This window comes from Lacerta agilis, chromosome 1, assembly GCF_009819535.1.
Source record: "Lacerta agilis isolate rLacAgi1 chromosome 1, rLacAgi1.pri, whole genome shotgun sequence".
Taxonomy (NCBI): Eukaryota; Metazoa; Chordata; class Lepidosauria; order Squamata; family Lacertidae; genus Lacerta; species Lacerta agilis.
The window spans coordinates 90,966,550-90,977,340 of record NC_046312.1 but is presented as its reverse complement, the minus strand read 5'-3'; the positions used below and the strand labels follow the sequence as shown (position 1 = coordinate 90,977,340).

Below are 10,791 nucleotides of genomic sequence, written 5' to 3'. Positions count from 1 at the left end.
TTGTAAATGCTAAGAGGATGTATGTGGTTTAAGAATCAACTGGGCAATTAATTGTGCTCCAATATTATTTTTCTATAAATGTGGAAAAAACCATAGGGACACAAAGTGCCTTGTGTATTTAGTACAGTATTATATTTGTGTGTGTGTGATTTGAGAGTTCCAAAAATCCCATTGAAAGCCTGTTTCTGGAGTATGGCTTTTTGTCCCCTTTTAAAAAATAGTAGTACTGTAGTATATTATTTATACCACACCCCTCCGGCTGGGTTGCTTTCTGTCCTCACGGACCTATATATAAAGGATTATCGAAATATCTAAAACCTCATTCCAAAGTTAGAGGGCAGCCTTTTCACCCACAAATAAAACCGATGCAACCAGCAAGATGTGCACACATCCAGCCGCACCAGAAATCCTGATCTAGGCTATAATGTCACCGGTGAGAGGGTGTGCTATCGCCCTCGTATTCTCAGGAACAAACGACTCATTTAAAACTCTTTTTGTAAAGCCCGAAAGGTGGGAGGGCCAAAAGAAAAGCAAACATCCTGACGTGGGAATATCCCTTCCTGTCCTGCACCCAGCCACCCCCAGTCCGGCCCACGTGGCACCTGGGTGGCTGTCCGTCCCAGCTGTCCAGCAAGACTTGATCGCAAAGGGTCTGACTGGAAGGCGGCGGGGGCAGCTAAATCCTTCGCTCTTGGCGGCCGAGAAGAAACAAGGTACCGGTAAGTATCCAGCGGATCCCACAGGCTGGATAAATTAAAGCAACGCTTTGCTGCAAGGTGGTTGTGTGTGTGAGAGCGCGCGCGCGCGCAAGAGCGCACCCTCAGGAGGCCGTGGGGAGATCCTCAGGGAGCTCGCTAGTGTCCACACTGACTGGCAGCGGCTCTCCCGGGTTTCTGACAGGGGACATTCCTAGAGATGCCTGGGACTTTGTGCTCTTGAAGCTGCGCGTCTTCCCTATGAATTCAGGCTGAATTCCAGCAGTCCAAAGGATGCGGGGCTTGCAAACTGAGGAGGCTAGTCAGCAGTCGCCCGGAAAGAGCCCGGCAGCCGCTATAATAAGTGTTTTTCACCAACAGCGGGGCGGCGCTCGCAAGGGCCACGAAGCAGCAGGTTTTCTCCAGTTCACGAGCAGGCTGCAAGCGGCCCCGCCCGGATGCCGTGAGTAAGCAAGCAGGCAGCTGAGGCGGCGGTCGCAACAGGTGCCTCCCGGATCCGGGAAACTCCTACGGCGTGGCGCCGTGAACGTGGAAGTGTGGGCAGGCCCGGACGCAAGGCAGGCCTCGTCAGCTCGGGAGGGAACCCCGCCCAAATGAGCCCCGCCCACACGCGCCCCAAGGGCTGCTCTCGGTAGTCAAAAGGCGCGTGGACAAGACCCCAGTGTTTCCCGCCCTTCCCAGTTGCGGCGCCTGCCGCGCTCAAACACTCGCAGCAGGTAGTGGAACCTTCTTCCTCGCTCAAGACGTACAAGCCTCGTTATCCTCTTTCCAATTTGGAACTACATATTTATTGGCATAATGTTATGTTTAAAGTATATATTTAAAAGTTGCATTGGAAAAAGAGGGTTTCATTAATTGGGGTGGGTTATAAGAAAATATCACACGCGTCAAGGTGATGGCGTGCCAAACGTCATAGGCAGGGTTGCAGAGCTGCGGGGAGAGGGTTAGGCCTACCATTTCAACGTGCAGCGCTTTGCTTAGCATAAACATTTAGGCATTTTTTTGCGGGGGCGGGGGAATACTGGATTTCGGCCATTACTGACGCAGGAGCCCCGCCGGAAAAGCGGGGAAAAGAACGAATAGCGAATCTCTCCCTGCTAATTTGAGTGAAAAATGCGTGGGACAAGGCAGCAAAAGCAGAGGCCGTGTCGGCTTTAGGCTTTAGTCCAGCTCCAAAGTGTTCCCACTGCTGGTGTGCTCATGAGGTTAGTCCCAGTCCATAGGTATCCTATAGAAATGCTGCTCTTTGATGCACTTTCCCTCAGACAAGCTCCCTTCCTCCCCCCCCCCCTAAACGTAGGCCAAATTCGCATAGTACTTAAGCTGAGATATGCACATTTGGGACAGCCCTTGCACATGCGCAGATTACGTTTATGAGATAAGAGTTTGCGGCCCAGGTTGCAGGCACCAGGAAACCAAACAAGTACTGTACTGTAATCCGCATTGGGTGAAGACATCCCTGACCCCTCTCTGGTGTGATCAGCCAGAGCCATAGCTACAGGGGACTAGCCAGGTTTTTTGCTCTGGGTGAAGCCCCCAGAGTGGCACCATTGTGTATGTATGCAAATGCACATAGAGGGGTGCCAACCTGGGTCTTTGACCTGGATGAAATAAAGCCTGTCTACAGCAACATGCAAATGCAGTCCTCTGTAACCCTCTGCTTTCCCCACCCCAAAAATAAAGCCAGTTCTGAAGGTTAGGAGAACTTTAGAAATGATGTGGGATGTGATGCAAAGGGCTACAGATGGAGATGATGAGAAGACTCATTGGAGATCATGGACTTTTCCTTTGTGTGAGCAGGTGCTCTGGATCAATGGATCAAGTCCTATTAATTAATTGGTGATAATAATCCAGAGAGATACCCAAACTTTATTTATAAAATATTCAAGACTTACAACGCAGCAGCTCAGCTTATAATGTTCTCTTGTAGTGCTTAGTATTAAAGAAAAGCTACTATAAGATAATACTACAGGAGACTTTCCTTAATGGTGTAATCTCTACTCCTGTTACCCTGGCTTTACTTGAAAATGGAGGCTGCCTGGGAAGTCATGGTACCTCAGCAAAATGAATCTTTGTGTACCTACAGGTTCTGCATTATGTTTTATTTGCTGTTATGCATTTTCACATTTTAAAGAATTATTTCCCCCTTGAGTACTAAAAATAAGGTGTTTTAAAGATATGAGGTGAGATGTTGGTTAAGGCTTTTATTTAAATGAAGTCATGTGAGATCTCGGATCACTTTACATAGCACAGCCAATAGTAACCTCTCTAATAGGAAAGGGAGTCCCATCGGAAGTTAGTGAGATCACATGTACATATGGTGAGAAATATATTAACCTTTTTGTTTTTAGAAACCAGCCATCTGTTGAAAATGGTGATTTCAGAGCTTCCTTAGTTTTGTGTTTATTGACAAAATATCCTAAGGTGCAAAAGCAGAAATTTTGGTGTTGCTAAATGAACAGAAAAGACTCAACTAGTCTTGGAGAGATGTGATTTAGACTCAGTCTATATCTGCATGCTAAAAGCCACAGAATCTGCTATGGATATAATTTGGGCACAATAATTTTAGCTGTATGGAATTAACAGCTCAACTCTATACCTGTATACTCAGAAATAAGTCCCATTGAGTTCAATTATATTCTGGTTAGTGGATACAGTATTGAATGCTCCAGTGGTAGAAGAGAAGAGTGAATTAGTGCAGCATTTTGAAACAATCCATGTTTTAGGACAGGGGTCAGCAAACTTTTTCAGCAGGGGCCCGGTCCACTGGTTCTCCGACCTTGTGGGGTGCCGGACTATATTTTTTGGGGGGGAAATGAACAAATTCCTATGCCCCACAAATAACCCAGAGAAGCATTTTTTTTAAAAGCACACATTCTACTCATGTAAAACACCAGGCAGGTCCCACAAATAACCCAGAGATGCATTTTAAATAAAAAGACACATTCTACTCATGTAAAAACACACTGATTCCTGGACCGTTGCCTACCCCTGGTATAGTGGTTACTGTGTTGGACTAGAGCCTTTAGAAACCTGGGTTCAATTCCACAGTCAGCCATGAAGCCTACTGGGTGACTTTGCTTGGACAAGTCACAGGCTGTCAGCCTAACCTATATGACAGGTGAGGATAAAATGGAGATGGGGAAAGCCATGTATTCAATCTTGAGCTCCATGGAGGAGAAGGTGGGCTATAAATATGACAACAATGATAACAGTTGAACTATAGTTTAATGTGACATCCAAATGCTACACCTTACTGTTTGGTTAAACCTAGCTGAATAAGGAAAACAGGTTTTTGATCTCTTCATTAGGGGGTCTTGTGGTTTGTTTGATGTCATTTTTCACATTCTTCAGGGAGCTACAGTATTTGGTGTACCGTATTTTAACTTTTATGGGGCCCCCAACTAAAGGTTTCCCCCCTTTTCTTTACCATGTTGATACCCTCTTCTTTAACACCAACTGGTTTCTTATAAACCACCTTCTTAATAATTTTTTATACTTTCAAAAAATTAAGGTACGAAAACTAGCATGAGCAGCAATACAAGTTTTCTTTTAGTTTTACTTCCTTGAAGCACTGGCTGCCAAATGAAATTTGGACATAATGCCGAAGCTCTCACAAAATAAATTTTCTGTTTAAAATCTTCTTGAAATTGTTGGGGGGTGGGCAGGAATAGCTTATTAAAAAACCATTTTTTACTTGCCTGCCATGTTAATTTTCCTTGCTGGCTTTTATGACAAAGACTATTTGCATAAAAGCTCTATCTTTGTTGCTGAGAGTTCATTCCCCCTGCTGCTTTTTCCGCTGCATGAAGCCTCAATTGCACTGAAAAACAGCAACCAGTGGTAGAGCTGGCAAGGATTCCTTCCTTCCACTGGAGGGGAATGAACACCAGGGAATCAGTGAACCTTAACTGCTTCATTGCTGCTTAACTGGCGATTTGCATAGGGTAAAGGAAGTGAGTGGCAGTGTAAGGATTTGCCTGTATTTTACCATCACAGGTGCCTGGGCAGGTAAAGCAAAGAAGGGTTGGGCTTGTTTCACAATAGTCTACCAGGAGGGCAAGGATGAGGAAGGCATCTGGAAAGCAGGCTAGGGGAGGGGTGGCTTCTTCCTGAGCTTGGACAGTGGTGGCAGCTAGATTCTGAACATCAAGGTGCCGATGAATTGGGAGTCTGTAGTGGGAAGGTCAGGAAGATAATCCTGCTTTTGTATACCACAATGTGGATTCTCGAAGACCCATCTTGCCTCTACATCAACTCAAAGACATTGTGGGTGCTATATTTCTTCCCTTTCTTCCCCCAGCAGAGTTACCTGCCCAGCAAAACTTTTCCTTTTCAGTTCTAGGTGCTTCTGATGTCATAGTAATGGCATTGTAAGGTGTTAGGGAAATCAAACGGCACACCTGGGAAGAGCAAAGCCAGGTCTAGCATTTGTGTTGTCATCCTTGCTATGATACGCAAGTTTTGCTACATTCTGATGTTATTATTCCAGTCTCTGGCCCCCACCTACCCCGTGTATTCTGCCTTGGTCAGACCCAACCTAGAGTCCTGTGTCCAGTTCTGGGCACCACAGTTTAAGAAGGATGTTGACAAGCTTGGAATGTGTGCAGAGGTGGGAGACCAAGACGATCAAGGGTCTGGAAACCAAGCTTAAGAGGAACAGTTGAGGGAGTTGCATATGTATAGCCTGGATAAGAGGAGAATGTGATAGCCATCTTCAAATATCTAAAGGGATGTCACACACAAGATGGAGGAAGCTTGTTTTCTCCTGCTCTGGAGGCTAGGAACCAAACCAATGGATTCAAGTTACAAGAAAGGAGATTCCGACTAAGCATCAGGAAGAACTTTCTGACAGTAAGAGCTGTTTGACCGTGAAACAGACTCCCACGAGAGGTGGTGGGCTCTCCTTTCTTGGAGACTTTTAAACAGAGGTAGGATGGCCATGTTTGATGTAGTTGAGATTCCTGCATTGCAGGGGATTGGACTAGAAGACCCTGATATCACCCTTCCAACTCTTCTGTTCTATGATTCTGTGATAAAACTGTTGTGCCTACATCTGAAGGTGGTGGTAAGTTGTTCTGTCTTTTCTCTGAACTAGGTGAAGTACAGCAATGAAACCTCTACTGTGCATGCCTCAGCTGTGCAGGAACTCACCTGAGCATAATAGCTGACATTGAGCTCTTTTCCCTACCCTGTGGCATCCATTATCATTATGGCAACACCCTCCAGCTATAGCTTTAATGTGAATGGCAGACTCTTTTTGCCCAGGGGCAACACCAGCATGAGGAATGATGGATATGTGCAGGAACTTTTTCACGAAGAAGCACAACAGGTATGTTGCAAAAGCCATGGTTCCCTACAGCTGAGTTCTGAATTCTGAAACATTGCAAGGTGGTGGGAGTAATGCTCTGAGAAGAGTCCAGATTTGTGTTCAGTTTACAGTCTGTATATAAATTGTGATTTATTTGTTTAAAAGTCTCCATAAATCATTGCTAATTAATCACTTTGTAGCAAGAGCCACATTGGAATAATCTCCAAATTAACGACCTTGAATATTGGTATCAAAAGCTGTGGCACATTGCTTTATTAGAGAAACTCGCACAAAAAGTGAAAATTGTCAGGGGACAAAGTATGCAGGTGAAGTTTGTGGTCCTTTGGCATGGTTTTATTGAGCACACAGGAGCTAGTATAAATGATTATCCCCCGCCTGCTGCATATTCTTGTTTGTGTTTACAGTAATAACTTTTGGTTTGGGTGGGAGTCAAGGGTAATGTGGAACCTGCAAGGAAGATGCTTGTTAATTAGAAAATGTCAATTTATTTGATCAGTTCTTCCAGTTGTTTATGTAGAATATTTATTTATAACAATCCTTAACCCTGTTCATGTCTTGTGATTTGTTTTGCATAAATTGAAATGGTTTGCAGTATTTTCACATTTCCCACTGAAACTAACAAAAAATATTATTTAAAAGGTTACTACTGAGGCAAAAAGAGAGTGGTATTTGTGAAAACAGGACTTGCTGGCAAGCATTTTTTTTTGTTTTTGATTTCCTTTTTAATGGCAGGGGTGGGGGATAATGTCAGAACCTTTTGTCCTTCCCTGATGGCTCCATTCTTAAAAATTGGCACTGAAATCTAGTTGCTGATAAGTAGGTTTCTGAAGGCTAGAATCAACAGGAGATTTGGGTTTTGTTTGTAGTAGGGTGGGATTCAGTCAACATGATTACCCTTCTTAAGATGAAGAGCTCTTCTAAATCAAACCAAAGGCCCATCTCTTCTAGCTTCCTGTTGTCACAGTGGCCAACCAGATGCCACAGTAGCGTGACTTATTTAGGATTCTCACTCCCGTACAATTAAGTGCCTTGGGGGCAAGAACGGGGCAAGTTCTGTCATCCTTAAAGCATGCATTTTGCAGGCATTATAGTACTGACCCTTTGTGCCTCTTTGTTGGTCCCAGAGCAAGAAGAAAGAGCAAACATAACCTTGAAATCCTATTTTCATTCAGAGTTCTCCGACACACAACAGACCTTGGTGGAAGATACATCTTTTTGTTTGGGAACCAGTGCTCTTTGGCACTTGGGACGGAGTCTTTACCTCTTGTATGATCAATATCTTTGGAGTAGTTCTCTTTCTGAGGACAGGGTGGCTGGTGGTAAGTATGGAGAACTAAATGACAAGCCATACTGCTGTTGATTTGTCTTGGAATCTGTTTTGATGTCCTTAAGGTGATTTTAGGCATTACATTTAAATTAGTACTGAAAGCCTGTGTGCTGGCAACCATTCTTTTGCCTTATGCATCTTTAGGTCTTTCCACCATCTCTTCTGTAATAGCTGCTGAATGCATATTCATCTGCATAGCCTTCATCACATATCAGATCTCCAGCTATGGTATGTTTGTTTTTTAAGCAGCTTGCTGACACAAAACACGCACACACACACACACACACGCATGCAAGCAAGTGGGAGATATAACTGGAGCACTGGCAAACAGCCCAATCCAACCCAGTTAAGACTGTAATGAGAGCAAATAATTTTAAACCAGTATGCTTTGGTGTCAAGTCAACATTTTGCCCTGCAGGCAAACCTGATTACATTCTCTGATCATGTGGAGAAATTTGCATAGTATTTGGTCTTGGGATCGGGCGATTGGCTGAGGTAGGCGGAGACCTCCAGGAATCCAGCCTGGGGAGGATGAAGCCAGCCCGAACTACCAGGAGCTGCACTGGGATCCGAGGGGGCTGCACGCGACCACGCAAAAGGCGCCTCCCATTTGATGTGGGGAGCCGTCATTGGTGCTCCCGGCCTCTGTTTGGACCACACTGTTGTAGGGATTGATCCTTTTTAGTCACAGAAGGGGAAATCCTGCATTGTAACAAGATGATTTCTCTAGATTACCTTTTGATCCTGCCACCTCCTGATGAAATGTGGGAAGCTGTGATGGAGCAGAGAGTGGCTTATACTGACTGTAGCAGCAGCAGCAGCAGCAGCAGCATATCATGCCTTGCAAATGGTGCAAAAGCTATTCTGCTAGGTTGACAATCCTGTTACTATTACCAAATATTTAGCATGTGGTTCTACCTTGGCACAGCTGGGTGCTTAGGTGGCCAGAATGCATTTAGGTTGGCGCATCCCCAATCACTTTGGCCTGTGCTGTATTATGGTAGAAACAGGAACTGCCTATGCAACATCCTGGTTTGATTTGAGGTACCTCCTCCATGCCACTGGGTCTGGCTTTTTGCTGGTGCAGCAGTCATTGAGGTCCTCTTACAGCTTGCTCCAGATTGTTCGTTACTTCGAAGTAAGTTCTGCTGAAATCGCTTGGAACTCATCTGAGTTCAACTGATTGCAGCAGGACTTGGTTCCAAGTAAGCTCCTTAGGACTACAGCTTGCAATCCCTGTTAGCATAGTCCAGATTTAAATTTTATTTTATCAGCTCTTTAAAGCCCACAAAATTACTTGCTTAAAATATACTTGGGTTCCTATGGCTTTCTTAATTTCTCTCCCTTTATGTAATAAAATAAAATAATAGCTTAGGCTATTTACAGGGAATTTGATCAAATATAACTGTTCAGGTAACACATGTTGCCATAGTTACACTTCCTCCCTCATGTTCCTCCAAGCTCTACTGAAAGAACATAGTGTAGTTTGAAGTGAGGGTTGTAAGCAGCATTCCTTCTGCCCAGCTGGAACAAACACCCTCTTTCATTGTCCTTATACCAAATTTATTGAGTTTTAAAAATATGTTGATAACAGTTATACCTCAGCTCCCGAACGCCTTGGGAATTGAACGTTTCAGCTCCCGAATGATTGAAAACCGGAAGTGAGTGTTTCGGTTTTCAAACATTCTTTTGGAAGCCGAACGTCCGACAGGGCTTCCAGGGCTTCTGATTGGCTGCAGGAGCTTCCTGCAGCCAATTAGAAGCCTTGCTTTGGTTTCTGCAAGTTTCGGAAGTCGAACGGACTTCCGGAATGGATTCCCTTCAACTTCCAAGGTACGACTGTATTATGAACAGTTATGCATGAACTGAACTTTAAACTTAGAAGAGTGGAAACCCTGACCCACTGTGGCAATTGCAAATTGCACATTTACAAATTGCACATTTGAGGCTGGTTCCAAGATAGCATTCTAGCCCCTATATCACATTGGCTTTTGCTTAAGCTTGCCTGTGAAATTTCAGCTGCTTATAGCTTCTCCCATAGAGGTCATGCAATGTCACACATCTTTCTCTTTCTTTCTTCTCTTTGGCAATCACTCGTAGCTGAGTTAGATTGTCTTCCATTAATATGGTGTTCACGGTGTGTCCGTAAGTGACTGTGGAGGCCAATTCTGGATCCGCACATCCTGCCACAGTGGGGACATAGGTTTTCCGGTGGGAGTTGATCATAGTGAGGATTTGCCAAATGTGCCTTCCTCTCAGCTCACTTCTCCCTTTTGTCCTGAGTTTGTGCTTCTTCAAAGTCCATGACACTTTTGGTAGAAGCTATCCTCCAACTGGGACGTGGGTGGCACTGTGGTCTAAACCACTGAGCCTCTTGGGCTTGCCAGTCAGAAGGTCGGTGTTTCGAATCCCCGTGATGGGGTGAGCTCCCGTTGCTAGGTCCCAGCTTCTGCCAACGTAGCAGTTCGAAAGCACAGCAAAAAGTGCAAGTAGATAAATAGGTACTGCTCTGGCGGGAAGGTAAACAGCGTTGTCATCTGCGACTGGACTTAACTGTCAGGGGTCCTTTACCTTTACCTTTATCGTCCAATTGGAAAGCTCACAGGCTAGTGTTTCCCAGTTGTCAGTGTTTATACTACTTTTTTAAGATTTGCCTTGAGAGCATCTTTTGTTTTTCCACCGGCATTACCGATGCACCTGTACAAACTTCCTGCTACCTTTTGCACCTTCTGTCCTCCTTGCACTATCACAAACTTACTAGTAGTGATTATCTGATCTGAGGGTCCATTCATTCATTTCTCATCAAAACTAGAAATCGGGTACTGCTGTTTCCTCAGAATCTTATTTCCTATCTCTCCCCGCCCCCTCCTCTAACTAGCTTGATATGTATCCAGAATGTTGTAGCCTTCATGAAGTGCAGTCTCAGTTTGGAATCCTGCTGATTTTGATGGCAGTTGCATCAAACCGAGGGGAACTGGAGCCAGGACTCAGCATGCCGACATCTGCTAGCATACAAGCCTCCCTACACAGCTTTTTTTTTTTTTTTTTTAAGGAAAGCATTGTTCTAACTTTGCATCAATTGTTAAGCAAAATAAACAAAACAAAAGCACTATCAGTTTTGTGTATACTAAATATCTTCAAACTAGCCAGGACAGTGGGTGCTATTTGGAAACGCAGATGGCACAAGCATAACCTAACATGTTCTGCACAAAGCAATAATTAGTAAGCAAGAGAACGTAAAAGCCACTGCCCTTCCTTGAGAAGTCATAGCAGGAAGGAACACAATGCCTGTGGGATAAGAGCAGCACACAGAGTGCTTTGAAGATGGCACGAAGGAAGCAAAATGCTAGAGTTTGTTCACAATGGGGATCTCTAAAGCTCAGAAGAAAGACTTAAGAGGTCACTTTTTTATTTAG

General features: G+C 44.4%; 1 protein-coding gene across 3 annotated transcripts in view; it reads left to right on the top strand.

The window, feature by feature from the left end:
• Window positions 1–538: 538 nt before the first annotated feature.
• Window positions 539–10,791, top strand: part of SLC12A8 (solute carrier family 12 member 8) — a 60,280-nt gene continuing 50,027 nt past the window's right edge. Inside the window, exons 1-4 of one of the 3 annotated variants that reach the window (XM_033163201.1) lie at window positions 539–719; window positions 1,077–1,432; window positions 5,815–6,048; window positions 7,221–7,367. In XM_033163201.1, coding sequence (XP_033019092.1) covers window positions 5,929–6,048; window positions 7,221–7,367 — 267 coding nt within the window. In that variant the 5' untranslated portion in view covers window positions 539–719; window positions 1,077–1,432; window positions 5,815–5,928. The remainder of the gene's footprint in view (window positions 720–1,076; window positions 1,433–5,814; window positions 6,049–7,220; window positions 7,368–10,791) is intronic. The other 2 variants (XM_033163209.1, XM_033163194.1) reach the window with 2 other exon arrangements.